Source organism: Megalops cyprinoides, chromosome 3 (assembly GCF_013368585.1).
Source record: "Megalops cyprinoides isolate fMegCyp1 chromosome 3, fMegCyp1.pri, whole genome shotgun sequence".
Lineage (NCBI taxonomy): Eukaryota > Metazoa > Chordata > Actinopteri > Elopiformes > Megalopidae > Megalops > Megalops cyprinoides.
Window position 1 is genome coordinate 39067801 of NC_050585.1, and position 16903 is coordinate 39084703.

The following is a 16903-nucleotide window of genomic DNA, read 5'->3' on the forward strand; positions in this document are numbered from 1 at the left end:
AAATGATTATAATATCCTGCTGACACATACTCTTCTCACATAACATTGCTGTGACATTGACACAAAAATAAATTGCAGTAAGAATTTAGTATTCTGATAATGGACTACAACTCTGTTTAGATGTGGTGCGGAAATGAGAAGTCGGCTGGGTTGTTAAGTATGACATGCATAATATTTATTTTCAGAGTATGTTTACCCAGCAGTGGGAACATTCTATAAACTTCTGCCTACAGACTTCTGAGACATGAGGCACTGATGCACATATGTCATTTCTTCACTTCCACCCTCTCTCTCTTTTTTCAGTTACAGAAGATCTAGAGGGGCGGGCTGTGACTGCAAGAGCCAAGACAGGAAGTTAAAAAAAAAGAATAAAAAGCATTACTCTTGTGTGTGTGTGTACCTTTTCCTCTCTCATACTTTTGGCTGGTTCAGATACCTACGTACTCAACACACCCAAAACTACAAGGTAAGAATGAAGTATTTCTAAACATTCCTTCTTTTTCTGCTGTTAAAATTTGCATAGGAATCTGAAAATCTTTGACCCCCTGTGCTGACCGCCTCAGACTTTCATTCATCACTGTTGATCTGCCTGTTAAGGCTAATTGTCTACAAAGTCAGGCCCTATACAATAGAATTATATTGCAACAGTGGATATTATATGCAATTGTTTATTATGATTCCTTTAGTATAAAGATGTCCTCTAACAGGAAAGTGAATAATGTGAATAAATATACAGTATATTTAGTTATTTCATTCAGCTACACTAAATACAATGATGTAAGGCACCACTGTAAAAAAGTAATCAGGAGCCTGAGAATGTAAGAGCACTCACAAGAAGAGTTAACAGCAACATGCTGATACTGGCATTAGCTTCAAGATGTCCTCTTTGATTCAGTTTTTCACAGTGCTATTTCTTTTTTAAGACTAGACTTACAACGCACCCACATTTATGCTGATTATTTATACCAAATTTATTTATGCTTCAGAAGACATTATCATTTCTATTCATTAGAATCAGCAGTGGTGCATGTCTGTGCTGTAAAGGAATCCCCCCCCCATCTGAACTGGGTAGTATTCTTAAGATTAAATTTATGGTTTTATTAGGCAGTGTCAAGTTTGTATAGGTTAATGGATCAGGTCGTCTTGCACAACACTGTTTTTGTGAGTCACACTCCACCAACTTCATGATTCATTCTTTTATGCAATCGAGAAAAGAAGGAAATATGTAAGCAAGCAGAAGCTGGTTTTATTCCGTTAGAGAGATATCAAGACAGATAACTGTATGCCCTGCAGTAGTGCCTCTGCACCAGTGTGCACAACATTCTACATGCTTACGGAAAAGAAAATTGCTTTACAGTCTGTTGAAACCACACATTATTTTTAACTCTATGAAGGCTACGAAGCTGACTGTTGACAGTGGCCACAGCACAGACGTCATGAGTTTTACAATTTCAGTGATGGTCCAAGTGTGTTGTCCATTTAGGCAGGTGAATGCTAAACATCAGGGGGCAGGGCTTCAGAAGGACTTGTTGCTCAGGTATAGGATGTGATTCAATGTTTTAAAAATGGAAAAACATTGGGACCGTTCCTGTTTAGTTCATTTAATTTTATCTGTACATAACTTCTCGACAATGTGAATGAAGCCTTTGCTTATTTCAAATTCTGGAAGTTGTTTATTCTAGTAAATGGAAATTTAAGTGCATACCGTGATTACTTTTTTAATTGGTTGGAATTGCTCCTCCTGTACATAGCATTATTACCCTGGCAAGAGCAATTAGGTCAAACATGACAAAGAGGGTGAAGCAAGTTAAAATTAAAATTAGTTAAAACTGAAATGGAATAACATCAATTACTGCTGACATCAGATTCTTACATCTTGAGTACTGTTTTGGAATATATTAACAAAATTTTTGTTATGCATTTATTTAAAATTTTGGTATGGTTCAAATGTGTCCTGAAGGGTAGAAAAATAGCAAAGGCTACAACAAGTAACTCAAGAACGGCTTGATTTTTAGGTAGAACAGGTGAGTTAGCAGACCATTCCCATGCCATAAAACTGAGACCTTTTTCATTTTCTGTTTGCACCTTTGAGACTTAAATTAGAGGTTTTCAGCTATGTCTTAGAGCGTACTCACTGTCTTGCTTTTTACAAGGTAAAAGTAACTCAACCATCAACCATCATTTTACAATCATGAACTCCTTTAAGTAATGGGGAGTACTGAAGCATGTATGCTTGGATAATATCACGCTATAATGCAGCTGCAGTCTGTCCAGCATACTCGATGTAGAATCTACCTCAGTAAAATACTAATAAAAGCATAGCCCTTAATTCTTTAACAATGTGCTAATGTGTTCCTCACAAATTAGTTCTGATTCGGGCCAAAAAGCTAAGCATTTAAACTACTGATATTGTTATAGGAATGTTTGTCTGCTCTCTGAATAAGGCATTTGACAACAAGGGATGTAGTCCTTATTTCTTTACCAGATAACCATGAGTCATTCTCTGTCTTTCATCCTGCGTTTCCTCTTCAGAATGCTCCGTATCCCAGCAGCAGCAGGGCAGTTTGGGCCAGAGGCTCGGGAGTTGGGACTAAAGGGCTGGAGGGTGGAGAAGATGAAGGCTGTACCATTGCCCGCCTCAGAGCTAGGGGCCTTCTACAATGGGGATTCCTACCTGGTGCTAAGCAACCGGGGAGATGAGGGGGCGGACCTGCACATGTGGATCGGTAAGTTCAAGGCATGTAACGCACGTGTGAAAGAGAGGAGGTTGGGGAGAATTCACCTGTGCAGGTGTACTGAGACATGAGGGGTAAGGAGGGTAATTGGGCACGAGATAGTTATGAAAGAGAGAGAGCTGGAGAGAAAAAACTACCAGGACTAAAGTCCCTAAGAGACAGAATTTAGCAGATGCTGACTTACAAAGCAAGGGTAGACAAGTGCATATAATAAAGCCACATGAACATAAATCTGAATAAGGAATACAGACGTTTTGTCAATTAGTGGATGCTCTTGTACAGAGCAAGTTACAGAGTAAGCGTACAAAGTGGATCTAATAAAGTCACAGGAACCATGCAGAATACATGCAGAACACACATGACCACCTCCAAACAAGCGTCAGCCTCTCACACAGTATTATGATAATTCTGCTGTTGCAAATACAGAAATCCTACAAAACAACAAACCACATATTTCAGTCCATCATGCTGAACTGAATACAGACAGGATTATAGTATTACAGTTAAAAAAAACAACAAGTGCAACAATACCCTACAGTAATACACAAGAAAATGGAATATATGCTATGACAAGGTTGTGGAATCATGATACAATCTGCAGATGCCTTTAAACTTTAGACTTCAGTCTACAGTACCTCTCATAAAGCTTCTGTACATTGAAATGTCCAAGTATTTAGGATAGGGATTCATCATTGGCTCTTCACTCTTGAAGATTATATTTTTTCATTGCAACGGAAATATATTTTGACCACCTGTATGATAGCAAGTGAACACACAGATAGTGAAATAGAAATTGCTCTCTTTTTTCTGCTGCAGTACCACAAAGAAGGAATACAGAGGGGCTCTGGAATGTCTGGTCAGAGCGAAAAGAGAAAAAATAGATTAGAGAAGGGAAGAGTGAACAGAGAAGAACAGGTTTATGCAGACTTTTACAAGAGAGTTGCAATAGTCTACGCAAGAGAGAACCAGGGATTTGACCAGGAGTTGGGTTGAAAAGGTGATGATGAATGGGTGGATTTTTTTGATTTTGTATAGGAAGAGTCTACATCATTAGATTTTCCCTTCATTTCCTTATGTATCTGTTACTTCCCTTCCTGCATCCCACTTGTTCCCTTGCCCCTCCCACCACCTTTGTGCAGGTGAGAAGTCATCTCGTGATGAGCAGGTGGCCTGTGCCATGCTAGCCACACAACTGGATCACTTCCTGGGTGTAGATGCCGTCCATCACCGGCAGGTCCAGGGCTACGAGTCCCCCGAATTCATGAATCTCTTCCCCAGAGGGGTCACCTACAAGGTGGGGAAAGAGACAGTGAGGAAAAGGGGATGGGCTAAGGCATTGGGATGTTGGAGAGGCAGGGTCCCATTCTGATTGTTCTCATCTTGTTCTTGCGTCATTCAGACAAATCACATTATTTTGTGAAAGTGCCCTTGCTTGCTCCAAAACCAGCTCAGCATCTTAAAATACCTCCAGGAGTCATATAAAGCATACCATTATGTGCCATTGTTTCTTTCTAAATACTTGCAAAAATCACTCAAACCAGTCTCTCCTCTTTCTCAGGAGGGGGGTGTAGAGTCAGGGTTCAGGAAGAGGTCTGATTCTGGCCACATCCAGCGGTTGTATCAGATCAAGGGCAAGCGGAACATCCGGGCCAAGGAGGTAGACCTGGACTGGAAGAGTTTCAACAAGGGAGACTGTTTCATATTGGACCTGGGAGAGGTGAGAAAAGGGAAGGGCAATTGAGAGGACACAGCAATGAAACTGGAGAAGATTAATATTTTCACATCAGAATGTGATATCTTCACACATTCTGTGAGAGTAATATGATGTTAATATGCCTTTCCTTCATATCAATGGTCTTAATTTTTGATCCTGGAAAACCCTGTTAATGTTTCAATAAAATGATAGACATTAACTGAATTTGTTCTCAGGGCAGGGAACTGTAGTGGGTGTGATCTCAGGTTTGATTGGTTGTTAGGATGAAAGCACTGACTACTGACAGAGATGTATTTCTTGTGTAGTATGATAACCACTTAGCGGTCTCACGGTCTAGACAATCTTGTCATGGGTTGGTTCCCAAGCCAACATGTTTGAGAAACAGAAGATGCGGGAAATTTCCACGTTAATTCGGGACATGGAGCGACATGGCAAGGCCAATATCATCAACGTGAGTGAGGGAGAAGAAACGCCTGAGATGCTACAGGTGAAAACTTTATTTTACTTTATTTTATTCTGACACCTGCAGAAACGGTACAGTTTGTACACTCTGCCATAATTTTAAATTACATAATGTTAATTCTTATCTATTCTGTACGTTTGTATATTTTAATAAAGTGATGTACACAAAGCAGTGCATTTGCTCAAGAGGACCATGATGATGTCTAAGTCCATGCTGCAACCCATTGTAGCCATCATAGGCACTGCTATCAGACTTAGGCATCTGCTTGACGAAAGCATAATTCTTGACAATAACAATTATTGCTATTGTTATTACTGTTGTCTTAACCCAGCCGTCATCCCCTTTCACCCCCTGATTGACAGGTCCTAGGCCCAAAGCCAGATCTGAAAGAAAGTACCCCAGAAGAGGACACACAAGCTGATATTTCTAATTCTGTTTCTCTATACAAGGTGGGAGCAGCACACACAGACACACACACACACACAAGTTTGGCGTGTCTCCCTTGAACTGCATAGTTGCATGTTTTTCTCTCCACAGGTGTCTGATGCCACTGGGTCAATGACACTAACCAAAGTATCGGACAAGAGCCCCTTTGGGAAGGACCTCCTGTTGCGAGACGACTGCTTTATACTGGACAATGGAGCCAATGGAAAGATCTTTGTCTGGAAAGGTGAGAGGAGGCAGGAAACAGTGAAGAGGAAATGGAGAGGAAGAGGATGAAGGGAAATAAAACAAGTGTAGGGGAAGAGAAGAAGGGAGGTAAAGGGATGAAAATTTGGTGGGTAAAGAAAAAAGAAAATTTCAAATGAGGATTTAGGATTAGACTGGAAAACATTCTCAGTTTTCTTGGTTTCTGGGACAGACTCAGATAATTATGGAGGTAGCCGTGACATGATTCCCTAAGGATTGCTGTTGCAGGTAATAGTTTTAGATTCTCACAGATATGTTTTTTTGCGTCATGATTCTTTATGTTGTCTTGTGTTCATGGCCATGCTTAAAGGCAAGGAAAGACTGATCTGCATGTTGATTATGATCTGGTGGTGTTATTGACTGACAGGAAGTGGAGCCAATCCAGAGGAGAAGAGAGAGGCTCTAAAAATGGCTGATGACTTCATTCAGAAGATGAATTATCCCAGAATGAAGACACAGGTGCCTGAAACACTCTCTCTCTCTCTCTCTCTCTCTCTCACACACACACACACACCACACACACACAGACTTATACATAAACAGAGACATATCACTGTCAAAAAATCTGTTAATGACATCTGTAATGCGCACAAGCAAGTTCCTGTGTTATGTTTTTAGAGTAAAATAAATGTGTGAACACAGCACAATGATCTGTCAGTTTTTGTCTCTTACATCACACAAAGGCAGGAAATAATTTTGAAGTATGTCCTGACATTCTGAGCCTCAAAAGTCAGCATTTAAATGTCTAGTATAATCTTCATGATGTTCCATAGTAACGTTAGACTTATGGAAGGTCTCTTCATATGCAACCATTTTCACCAGTAATATAGGACATGGTTTATATAGGACAAGCTTGTGATATCCTTGTGACAATACACATGATTTTCTCCTATATGATATAAGTGAAATATAAATAAAATGAGTACCAAGTTTCATTCTGCTGTAATTTTTTTCTGAACAAAAACTGAAAGGGTTATTTTCACAGCACTGTTTGCATCATAGTTGGGAGTTTGCATGGGCTTGTGTTCCCCACTTCACCTGTGTGGATTACTTATTGTTGCAGGTGGAGATTCTCCCCCAGGGAAGAGAGACCATCATCTTCAAGCAATTCTTCAAAAGCTGGGACTAAATCTACTGAAGATGTGTGACGGAAAATTATTTTGAAAGCACACAACAAACACACAGCAAATAACTAGCCCAGAGACAATGTGCTTTTAAAGACACCTCATAGTAAATAACAGTAATTTTTCTTTAAGCTTCAAGCAAAGATGGTACAATTCAAATAACTGTCTGACCGTTGTGCCTTGAAATGTCTGCATACACATAGAAGACCTCAGAACGTATCAGAGACCAACGTCATTAGTTTGACATTTTAAGCTCACAATGATTTTCATTGTTTCTGAGACTTCACTAAAATCAGCCTGTGGTATTTCTTAGAAATACTGTGCTGCAGTAATATTTAAACTTTCAAAGCGCAATGGCTGCATCCTATTTCATTATACTCACTACCATTTACCAAGAAGAAATTAAGCTGTACATACAGACCACAGCATTTACATGAAGCGAAAGTGTGGACACTGTCTGTTTCTCTGGTTAAGGACATGTGACATTTGAAAAGCAAACAAATAAATTATGTTGTGTAAAACTATGATAAGGCTGGGAGGTAAAGAGAGCTGGCGTCAATTTATCTATGAACCCCTGGATAAGGGAGACTACTAAGCAAATAAACTGTTCTATATTACATTATGATACAGTTGATGGGTGAGGTACAATATTGGTAACCCTGGAAAAATGTTTAGTGTGCAAACAAATACGATAATCTAAAGGCAGAACAGGCCAAGACTGGAAAGTAAGAAAATTTTAAGATCGAAGAAAAAAAAAAAGCAAATTGGTACAAGTAGATGGCACTGGCATACAACACGCACCTCTTATGTATAGGTCCTTGTCTAGCTGTACAATTTTCAGTGAAACTCTGAGATCAGCACCTCATGACCTTGAAAAACTCACACTTCTTAATTTATATGAACTTTACATGTATGTTTAATGGTTTGCCCCAACTTGATTCCTGTTTTGTGTCTGTTTGACTAAGGAAGTGAAATACACTTCCTCTTTCTGAGGGGAACTAGTGACTGGGAGAAGGCATTTTCAGCAAGATGAAAGCAAAACAAAGAAAGATGGTTTAGTTTATTCTCTGAATTACTTGCACTGGCTCTGAAACATACATGAGTAATATTAAAGTTACATCACCCATTGGGGCTACTCGCTAGATAGTAAAGTAATTGTCCTACTGTCTAGTGAGCTGTACAACTGTGATGTATGTTGTACAACTCTTCCTTATGAGACAAAACCTGGGTGTGCATTAGCTACTTACATACACAAGTAAGCACACCTTCTGGCACCAGTAACTAGAATTTCCTATGAGGAAGTGGTGCAGGTATGAAAACACATTTTGAATTTAAATTATTGTGATGCAGTGATTCATTCCTGACTAAGGGTAGAAATAATCTTATAACTGGGAACCACAATGGGGATTTCAGTAAAAATGACTGAAAATCTCAATAGAATATTGTCCTCAGACTGACATCAGAACAGAAACAGACATCAAACTGGAAAAAGATGCTGTAAAAGCAAGATATTTAATATCAGCTTGAGCTGATCATTTAAACAGAAAAACAAAGACTTTGTATATGTGAATGATTTATATGCAATTCCTTCTGTCCAGAGTGACAGTAATTTCTGTATTCTGAAGTATTTTTAAAAATTTTGTAAATCATCTCCTTCAAATTCTCTACCCTGCAAGTAATAAATTATTAGAGTTTAATTTGTGAATACACAAATATCATCCAATAAAAATTTCCAGTGTTTTATTAATGAACAAGAAATTCTCTTATTGTGTATTGTACATTTTTATGTATTTATTGTGTATTTTATTGTGTACTTGTATTTGTATTATGTATTGCACAATGCACAATATAAATACATAAAATGCAGACCTGGTTCATACAGACTACCCAAACACCCGTCTAAACAGATAAAGTCTTAAGCTGCCTTTTAAAAGAATCCACGGAATCAGCAGACCTTAAGAGTGTGGGCAGAGCAGCTCGGGGGGTCATTTCATCTTCTATGTTTTCTCTCTTTTATGTTGTATAATGCTCATGTTTACTTACTTACTTACTCTCAGCCAGGTGCATTATATGACAGTACATTTCCCACCTATCTGAGGTCCACTGCCCTTGATCTGATGGTGTAGCCATCTGATCCATCTGCCTCAGGATTTCAGAGACATACAGAGCACAGTGAAGCAGAGGTCCACCAAGAGAGCCACTCATGACCCCTGGCTGATCCCAGGTCAGGTGTAGGGAGAGGGAGTGCCCAGATCTTAGCTAGATACATGTTTTTCCTGTGACTTCATCAAAGGTAACAGGGTTTTCACTAGGACTGCATACTGATTGCACGTGATTATATTCCAGGTTTGCTTGTGTTATATAATCAGCCATTCAAAAGTCACATCTATCCTCAAGCACCCTACCATTCACTCAACAGACTTTAAATAGCTTCCAGGTAACAATCATATCTTGCACATGGCTGAATTGCAGGGGTCATAAATCAGTCTAAAGATCACAGTGACAGCGCACTGTGAACAGACTGCAGCACACAAATCTCTCTCTGTCCGTTTGCTCCAGACCTCTCCACCAGCGCAACGGTCTCTTTGTTCACCCTGTGTACACGGTAATTATTGAATTAATTGAAATGGACAATTATAGAGCATACACGGATGTTGTTTTAGTAGTGACAACCAATCGTTTGTGAAAGGGTGATGAATTTTGTGCATATTTAAGACTAGACCTTTAGATGGGCTTTTTAGTTGTCTTTTGTGTTGATCTTATTTACTTATTCCATCTAATTGGGGCACTTTGTTCTTTTGTATATGAAAAGTTGTTACTACTGGTATTTTATTCCACATTGTCCTTCTGAGTGATCAACAGCTTTGAATGGAATCGCAATCATTTTAGCACTTCATTCACCATATAACCACACAAAAGCTTAAAAATCTGCTCTGATATTCTCACATTGTGGGTGCTACATGATGTATATTTTGTGTATGTTTGTTTCTCAGTGTGTTGAGATGTGTGTGTGTATGAATTTTAACAGATATTTCATGTTAAACATTGTGGAGGCATGACAACATTCGAAATGAAGAGTATTCTAAAGGAGAAGAATATGAGTAAGTTTCATTTCCATTATCAAATGAAGTGAAAGTGATTTTAAATTCTAAACTGTTCAAAGCAAATTGCATATGCTTAGAGCATTTAGGCAAAATAGCATTTATTTTTTTACATAACTTCAAATTTTCAAAAAATGCCTCTTTAATCCTCTTACAGACCGTGACAACGCAGGTCATGGATTGCTTCTAATAACTAGCCGACACTTAAAAGTTGCGTTGGATTTCTCGATTAACTGAATAAATGTTTTATCTTCAAAAACCTACAACTATAATTTGTAAGATGTGTGTTGTTTCTTTATCTGTACTCACATATATTCATGCAGCAAATGTGTAATATATATTATACTAATCATAAAAGTAATAATGATAACAATAATTAGTAACAGTCAAATGCTAAGGTAATCAAAACAGAAGTTTTGAGTTATAACGACTTCACATATTTGTATAATTTCAATATTAGAATATTATTTGATAATATTTGCAGTTTTATCAATTTGACTTTTGATATGATATAAATGTAGTTAATGTGTGTATGTGTTTTTGTGTCTGCGTTCCTAAGAGCACCAATTCGCTCGGGTGAATATTGAGACCGCTGCCCAAAGCCACTCCGTCGGGGCCGTGCGCTGGACACTCCAAGAGGAAGACTTGCAGGGCCACAGCTCTGCCCCCAGCCAGATTGGCAGCTCCACAACCAAATCAAAAGTACGAGGGAATGATGAAGGTGGAAGAGATGGAGTGAGAGTAAAGGGATAGAGGATGTACGGAGAGGAAAGACTGACTGTGGGAGAAGATGAGATGGAGTGAAACACACATTGTTTTTATTTAACAGATGCTCTTATTCACAGCAACTTACATAGGTTACTGTTTTATCCTGCTGCCACAGGAATAGTTGCTGGAGCTACTGAATAATATAACAGATTTGTAGGACAGAATAATATAACAGATCTGTAGAGAGGACTGGGAAAGAAAGACAGTGAAACCAGGAGAGACGGGAGTAAAGCAGAAAGATGTGACAGATTGAGTTGGCCCACTCGTAAACGGGGATAATGGGTTTTCAGGAATGGAACGAGTGTTAAGAGTTGGAAAAAGGGAACAGAGCACACAGACTGTGAGGTAGAGCACCATCTATGGTGTCTCTTCCTCCGTGCACTGTTACCATTGTTGTTTTATTTTCCTGTCAACAACAGGACCTGAAAGACATGCGCACCCTGCAGGAGTGTGTCAGGTTCATCCACCAGTGGAAGGAAGAGGTGGACCGGGTCTGCAAGGTGGGTCTGAGTTTGAGTGGTGGGGGCAAGGGGAGATTAGTATAAGGGAGGAGGCTGTGGCAACATTCAGTTGTTGCTAGGGGGAACAGGAAGGGGGAAATGTTGTGCGAAAATTAGTATGGGACGGGGGGGAGGTCCTTGATTTTGGCGTGAGCGAGCAGGGTGGATTAGTTTCGGTGAGGACAAGGAAGAGGACAGGAGGGGGTGAGTGGGAGGAGGACAGAGCTGTTAAGGACTGAGTCACTGGGCAAAATATTATTGAAATTAGGGGCTCCTAATGCAAAAAGAAGGTAGATAGTGTGTATTTGCTGTCAAGCTTTGAAGTAGTTCAACCTTTTGACGACATGGGGAGCCTACTTTGTCCAATCGCAGCTCAATTTGGTTCTGTTTGGTTCTGTGCTGATGTAATTAGAGCAAGTTTATCTACCTCATCGCTCCAGTTTGATGGGGTGTATTTCTCTGGGAATTTATGTGATGAAAAGAAAGATACTATGGATATATTACAGAGAGAGGGGGCACCCAGTGAGAGTGGGAGCATTGGGATAAGAGGTTGACAGTTGAAATAAGGTACGGTAATACTGTTGATTTAAACTGTCAGAGAGGAGATGATGTGCATAGAGGGAGAAAGTTTCACAGAAACAGGAAGAGCAGCGTAGCATTCAGCCTCATTACATCATGAAACGAAATGGAATGAAAAGCAGCTCACACACTCTATATGTGGCAATTTTATGTCCCAGTGTACTTTACTACCGTTTCTATCATAGGCTGGTGAGCGCTGAGCACAGGCTCCAGCTGGCACAGACTTGAGTTTGCTTTCCTGCCGGTAAACCCTTCAACTTTATGTCTGATCATGAGATTGATTGAATAACCTTATTGTTTTTAATAGACAACAAAAAGCAGCTGTGACCCAAGTTGCTGGTGCTCAACAAGTTGAGCCAGTGCCCTCCCTGCCTGACAAAAACATATGGTTCAAAAAATGCAAAAATGATTGGGTCTAAAATAAAATATGCCACTATCCAAAAACTAGATTTTTTGCATTCATCATGAATATGAAATTCTTTAAGTGTCGTCATCAAACTATTTTGGTACATTCTTGTACTACTCTCTTGGAACTTCAACCTCCTCTGAGGAATGGAAACTAGGTTTAGTGTTGCCAGGGAGTGACCATCCAAGTAAACAAAATTAATTATTAGCAAGTTACATAATACAGTTTTGTATGACATCAAACCTGATAATTCATCATACTTTAGCCTTAAATAATTACCATCTCCAAGTCATCATCCAATTAATCTGCAATAGAAAATAGACAAGAGGACAAAGATGAGTTTTATTATGGCCTATGATTAATGTTTATTTAATATTACAAAGGTAGTTGAGAGTGTACGTGTTCGGTGGTGCAATCATTTCCTGGCAGATGACATGCAGACAGTTTTAGATGGCACTGATACAACTCAGGGTCGGCTGATAAGTGATATTGCCTTTATTGTAGGGCCTGATGATAACTGAACTAGCTTTTACAATGAGGCAGTATACTACTCTGCTGGATGCAAACTGCGTGGGCTGGATCTGCCGGGATATCTAGTGTAATAAGCATGGCTGAGAGCACAGCAACAGCGTGACAGGGTTTGGCGATGGCAGGATCTGAAAGATGAGGAACAGGGGCATTTTGAGCTTTGGTTCAGGGAGACCTGATCTGCTCAGTACTATTTTCAACAAGTGAATATTGGATTGATGTACAAATGATGAAACTTTTTCCATATAAGGGCAAGGATGACACTGTCAAAAAAAAAACCCCAACATGCTGTATGGACATCCACACACGGCATTGTTTAGTGCTGCTGTTGATGATGAAAACGTGTTTACCTCACTGACCCTACCACGTTTCTCCTCCTGATCGCCTGTTTTGTGTTCATAATGCTCTACAGTTTTGCATTGAACTGCATTGTGTTTGCTGTGCTGGCCCTTCCTGTTTTGCATTGTATCGCTGCAGTAACTGCGTTGCAGAGCGGTGATGGGCCGCATGGTGTGGATGTCCGCTTTTGTTTATTATTCTGTTGTTTGTTACTGTTGCGTGCACTGTGACGCAACTCACTAACCGCGCGACTGTATTACCACTTCAGCACGGCAGTGATGCAAGGGCGGGCAGCAAGAAGGCACAGAAATCTGACCCCCGGACAGAGCGCAGTAAGGAGGAGTGCCACAGACTTATCCTGCAGTGGGCGGAGGAGCTCAACAGTGTGGACGTGGTGAGGCATGCTGGGATTGTGTTGTCTCGGAGGAAGCAAAGAAGAGTAACACAGTTGAAGGAGGGAGAAGGATTAAGGGAGGGAAAGATGTTGCATGCTGGTTAAAAGTTATGATGTACCACTGCATTGTGGTGATGATGTACCACTGCAACAGGAAAGCTTTTCCTTATCAGTAGGTACAAGGAGTACTATGTAGTGTACTATTCCCATAATGTAAAGATATACTTTGTGTAGGGCACGCAACTTGAGTTTGAAGTCCTCAGTACAAATAAAACACCTGTACCCTGAACAGTGAGTAATGCAAGCCTGCACAGATTTTCACTCACAATCATCTATCGGAGGATCATAGCTGCCATTAGTGTCAGTGCCCTGCAGTTTCTACAGTCTTCCCCTGTTCCACAGCTGTTCAATCAGAGCCCGTGGAGACATGAGAAAGATGCAGAGGAGGAACAGGAGAACAAAGACAAAGACACGGACCCCAATGAGCTGGTGAAGCAGAGGAACATGGAGTGGGCCAAAGAGCTACAGAGCATGTCAGAGGTCAGAGGTCATGTTGCTCTGCGTAAATATGTGTGTGTGAACATGTGTGCATGTTTGTGTGCGACCTGTGCAGTCATGCATCTGTGTGCAGCAATGGAGGGTGCATTGGGGCTGTAGTGTAGCAGAGTGGTAAGGAGCAGGACTCGTAACTGAAAGGCTGCAGGTTCGATTCCCTTCTGGGGCACTGCTGTTGTACCCTTGGGCAAGGTACTTAACCCAGAATTGCCTCAGCTGTGTAAAAAAAAAATCAATAAAATAAAATTGTAACCTATGTAAGTTGTTCTGGGTAAGAGTGTCTGCTAAATGCCAATAATGTAATATAATAATGCAATGTAATGTAATCTGTGCGCAGAATTGTGGCGTGCCACGGGAGGACCTCACTCAGATGCTGCGTCAGCTGGAGGTGAGGAAGAGGGGGCTGGTGAGCCTTCTTCCCTTCTTGGAGTTCATCACCTGGTCTCTGCTGAAGGAGGGCAGTAAGGTGAGACTCACTGCACCAAGGCTCCTGCCTACTGCCGATGACACTCTCCACTTCACTCTGTGTGTGAAAGTTTTACACCTCAACGTGGCTTTCAAAACATTCAGCTGCTTAACATTCCTGTAACATCGTAATTACATTTTCATGTTTTACTACAGCACAGTATTAGGTCTGTGTGAGTGTTTTACTCACACATTTACTTTTACACTTGCACCCTTACTTTATTAATAAGTTAACATAATCACATTAAGATCTGTTACTGTAACTTAGTGTTGTCAAATGCACACACAATGGCTCCATTGTCATTAATCAAAGAGCCATCATGAATTAAAGCTGTTCTGTGATGTAAATATTTCAGGCTATGATGTATCTCTTTTTCTTTTTTTAGGGTGTTGTCCCCCAGCTGTGGCTGTTAGCTAAACAGCGCAGCTGGAAAGTAGGTAAGTCTCTTCTCATGAATTCCATCACCCTGAGGTTTTGCATTGCTAGGTCCACTCTATCGAATCTGTGTGATGTACATGTTTATAGTCTCTTCATCTGGTGTAACTAAACTGTTGCATTCCACTTTTGAATCCCATGGGTCTTTATTCATGTGGAACCATACCCCAGATGGAGGGTGTATGTACCAATGACTGCATGACTGTCTTATTGCCTTTTGTTACTCTTTGCACCGCTGAGCTGACCCAGGATCAGTTGACCCAAATACTTGTAAAAATGTTTACGCATATAGAATAGGGAAAAATTGATATAATCTCAATAAATCTTCAGAAATCTATTTAGTAGATTTTGATTTTATTTGAATAGATTTTACCAATTTTATTTGAAACAAAGTTAATTCCTAATATCTTTCCTGTTGCTATTATTTTCAAACAGGAATGCAAAAATACATACCAAATTCAGGTAATTATTCTTTTCATGTATACATATGGGTATGAGAATAATATTTATTTAACATTGGATGGCTTAAAATGTATTGTTTTAAATAATTTTTCATCTTGTTTTATCCTAGTCTGGAGCTGGATCTGCAGTGCATCAGGTAGTTATTTTCAGTCGTTACTGAACTAAACTTGTTGGTATTTCCTCATTGTATTACAGCATGATTACCAAGACTCCTCCAGCTCATGCAATTTTTCAAATGTACAAATGTTGTCATACAAATGTTGAAAAACAAATTCTATATATGTGATTAGAAGTAAGCAATCCCAGAATGTTCTTCTTAATAATAATTCATTCTTAATATGTCAGCATATATTAGAAACAGGAATCTTTTCCTCTTCCCTCCACGCAGCTGACGTAACTTTAGACCCCATGACAAACCACCCCTGGCTGCTGCTGTCTGACGACCGTAAAAAGGTGCAGGAATCTCTGTCCGAAATGGAGGTGACCCAGAGCAAGCAGCGCTTCGACGGCTGGCCGTGCGTGCTGGGCTGGGAGGGCTTCTCCAGCGGCCGACACTACTGGGAGGTGAACTTGGCCAACAACGGCTACTGGAGGCTGGGGGTGACCACCGCTTCCTCCAGGAGACACGGCCGCTTCCCCATGACACCCAGCGAGGGCTATTGGACCTTGTGGCGCAGCACCCGGCAGTTCTATGCCTGCACCAAGCCTGAAACACAACTCCCAGTGCACCAGGTTCCGCGGAAGGTAGGCGTCTACCTGGATTATGAGGAGGGCCAGATCTCCTTCTATAATGTGGAAACCAAGACTCACATCTACACCTACTCCGACACCTTCCGTGACAAGCTCTACCCTCTCTTCGCTCCGCTTGATGGACGCACTCTCATCACGGTCTCTTCTCCGAACTCTGACCCAGAATTCTAATTCTGCCCACCACCCCATGTCATCTTATCTAGAAACAGATGCCAGATATATTTACACCTCAGATAGGTGTAGGTACTGTGTATTCTGCCCCAGAGCAGTGATTACGGAGCAGTTTCAGCTCTTTCACATAATGGTTGTGTTTGGAGTTAGGGTTGGGTAAACTGATCCTGGATTGGTTGTTTGGGTCATAATGCACCCTTAGCTCTCAACTATAAATCCATGGCCCCTCCTGTTCCCTAATCCTTCACCCCTAATACTGCGGTTGACACCGTTGCCTCTGTACCGCCACTCCTCACATTGCAACAACGTGCTTTGCACTTCTACCCCCTGCTACTTGTCAACCTGAAGAAGCAATGGGAAGTTGTGAGTAGCAGGCCTCCCAATCTGATAGCACTGTGGTTTGCAGACACAGTTTCAAGTGTATTGCTATCAGCACCTGGGTAATATTAATGCCCTGCTCTCCCAGGACGAATGGTACCTTTAGGTAATGTGTGGAGTAAAGAGCCCAAACACACGGCATGAGCCTGCTGCTACCTGACGGCAAGCGCTTTCACTGTCCCCAAGTCAAAATAGCCTTCCAGCGTAGGGCATGCGCGCACACTCAACACTCACTAATATTGTGAACACCCACAGACGTGTATAAACAGTAATATTTTTAAAAGAACACATCAGTTAAATTTCAACTGTTTGATGATGTTATATCCATTAAAATGCATTAACAAA

The 16903-nt window shown here is 40.6% G+C and overlaps 2 protein-coding genes across 2 annotated transcripts; both read left to right on the forward strand.

Annotated features, from left to right (window-relative positions):
* Positions 1-402: 402 nt before the first annotated feature.
* On the forward strand, positions 403-7643 carry LOC118775469 (macrophage-capping protein-like). Its single transcript, XM_036525408.1, has 9 exons — positions 403-466; positions 2533-2726; positions 3875-4029; positions 4294-4452; positions 4787-4936; positions 5275-5361; positions 5450-5582; positions 5970-6061; positions 6666-7643. The coding sequence occupies exons 2-9, from the start codon at positions 2534-2536 to the stop codon at positions 6729-6731; spliced, it is 1035 nt and encodes a 344-aa protein (XP_036381301.1). The 5' UTR covers positions 403-466; position 2533; the 3' UTR covers positions 6732-7643.
* Positions 7644-9796: 2153 nt separating this feature from the next.
* On the forward strand, positions 9797-16180 carry LOC118774521 (E3 ubiquitin-protein ligase TRIM39-like). The gene is made up of 10 exons (XM_036523867.1): positions 9797-9827; positions 10387-10529; positions 11015-11095; positions 13216-13341; positions 13744-13881; positions 14234-14362; positions 14748-14799; positions 15233-15259; positions 15369-15395; positions 15648-16180. The coding sequence occupies exons 1-10, from the start codon at positions 9797-9799 to the stop codon at positions 16178-16180; spliced, it is 1287 nt and encodes a 428-aa protein (XP_036379760.1).
* Positions 16181-16903: the final 723 nt, after the last annotated feature.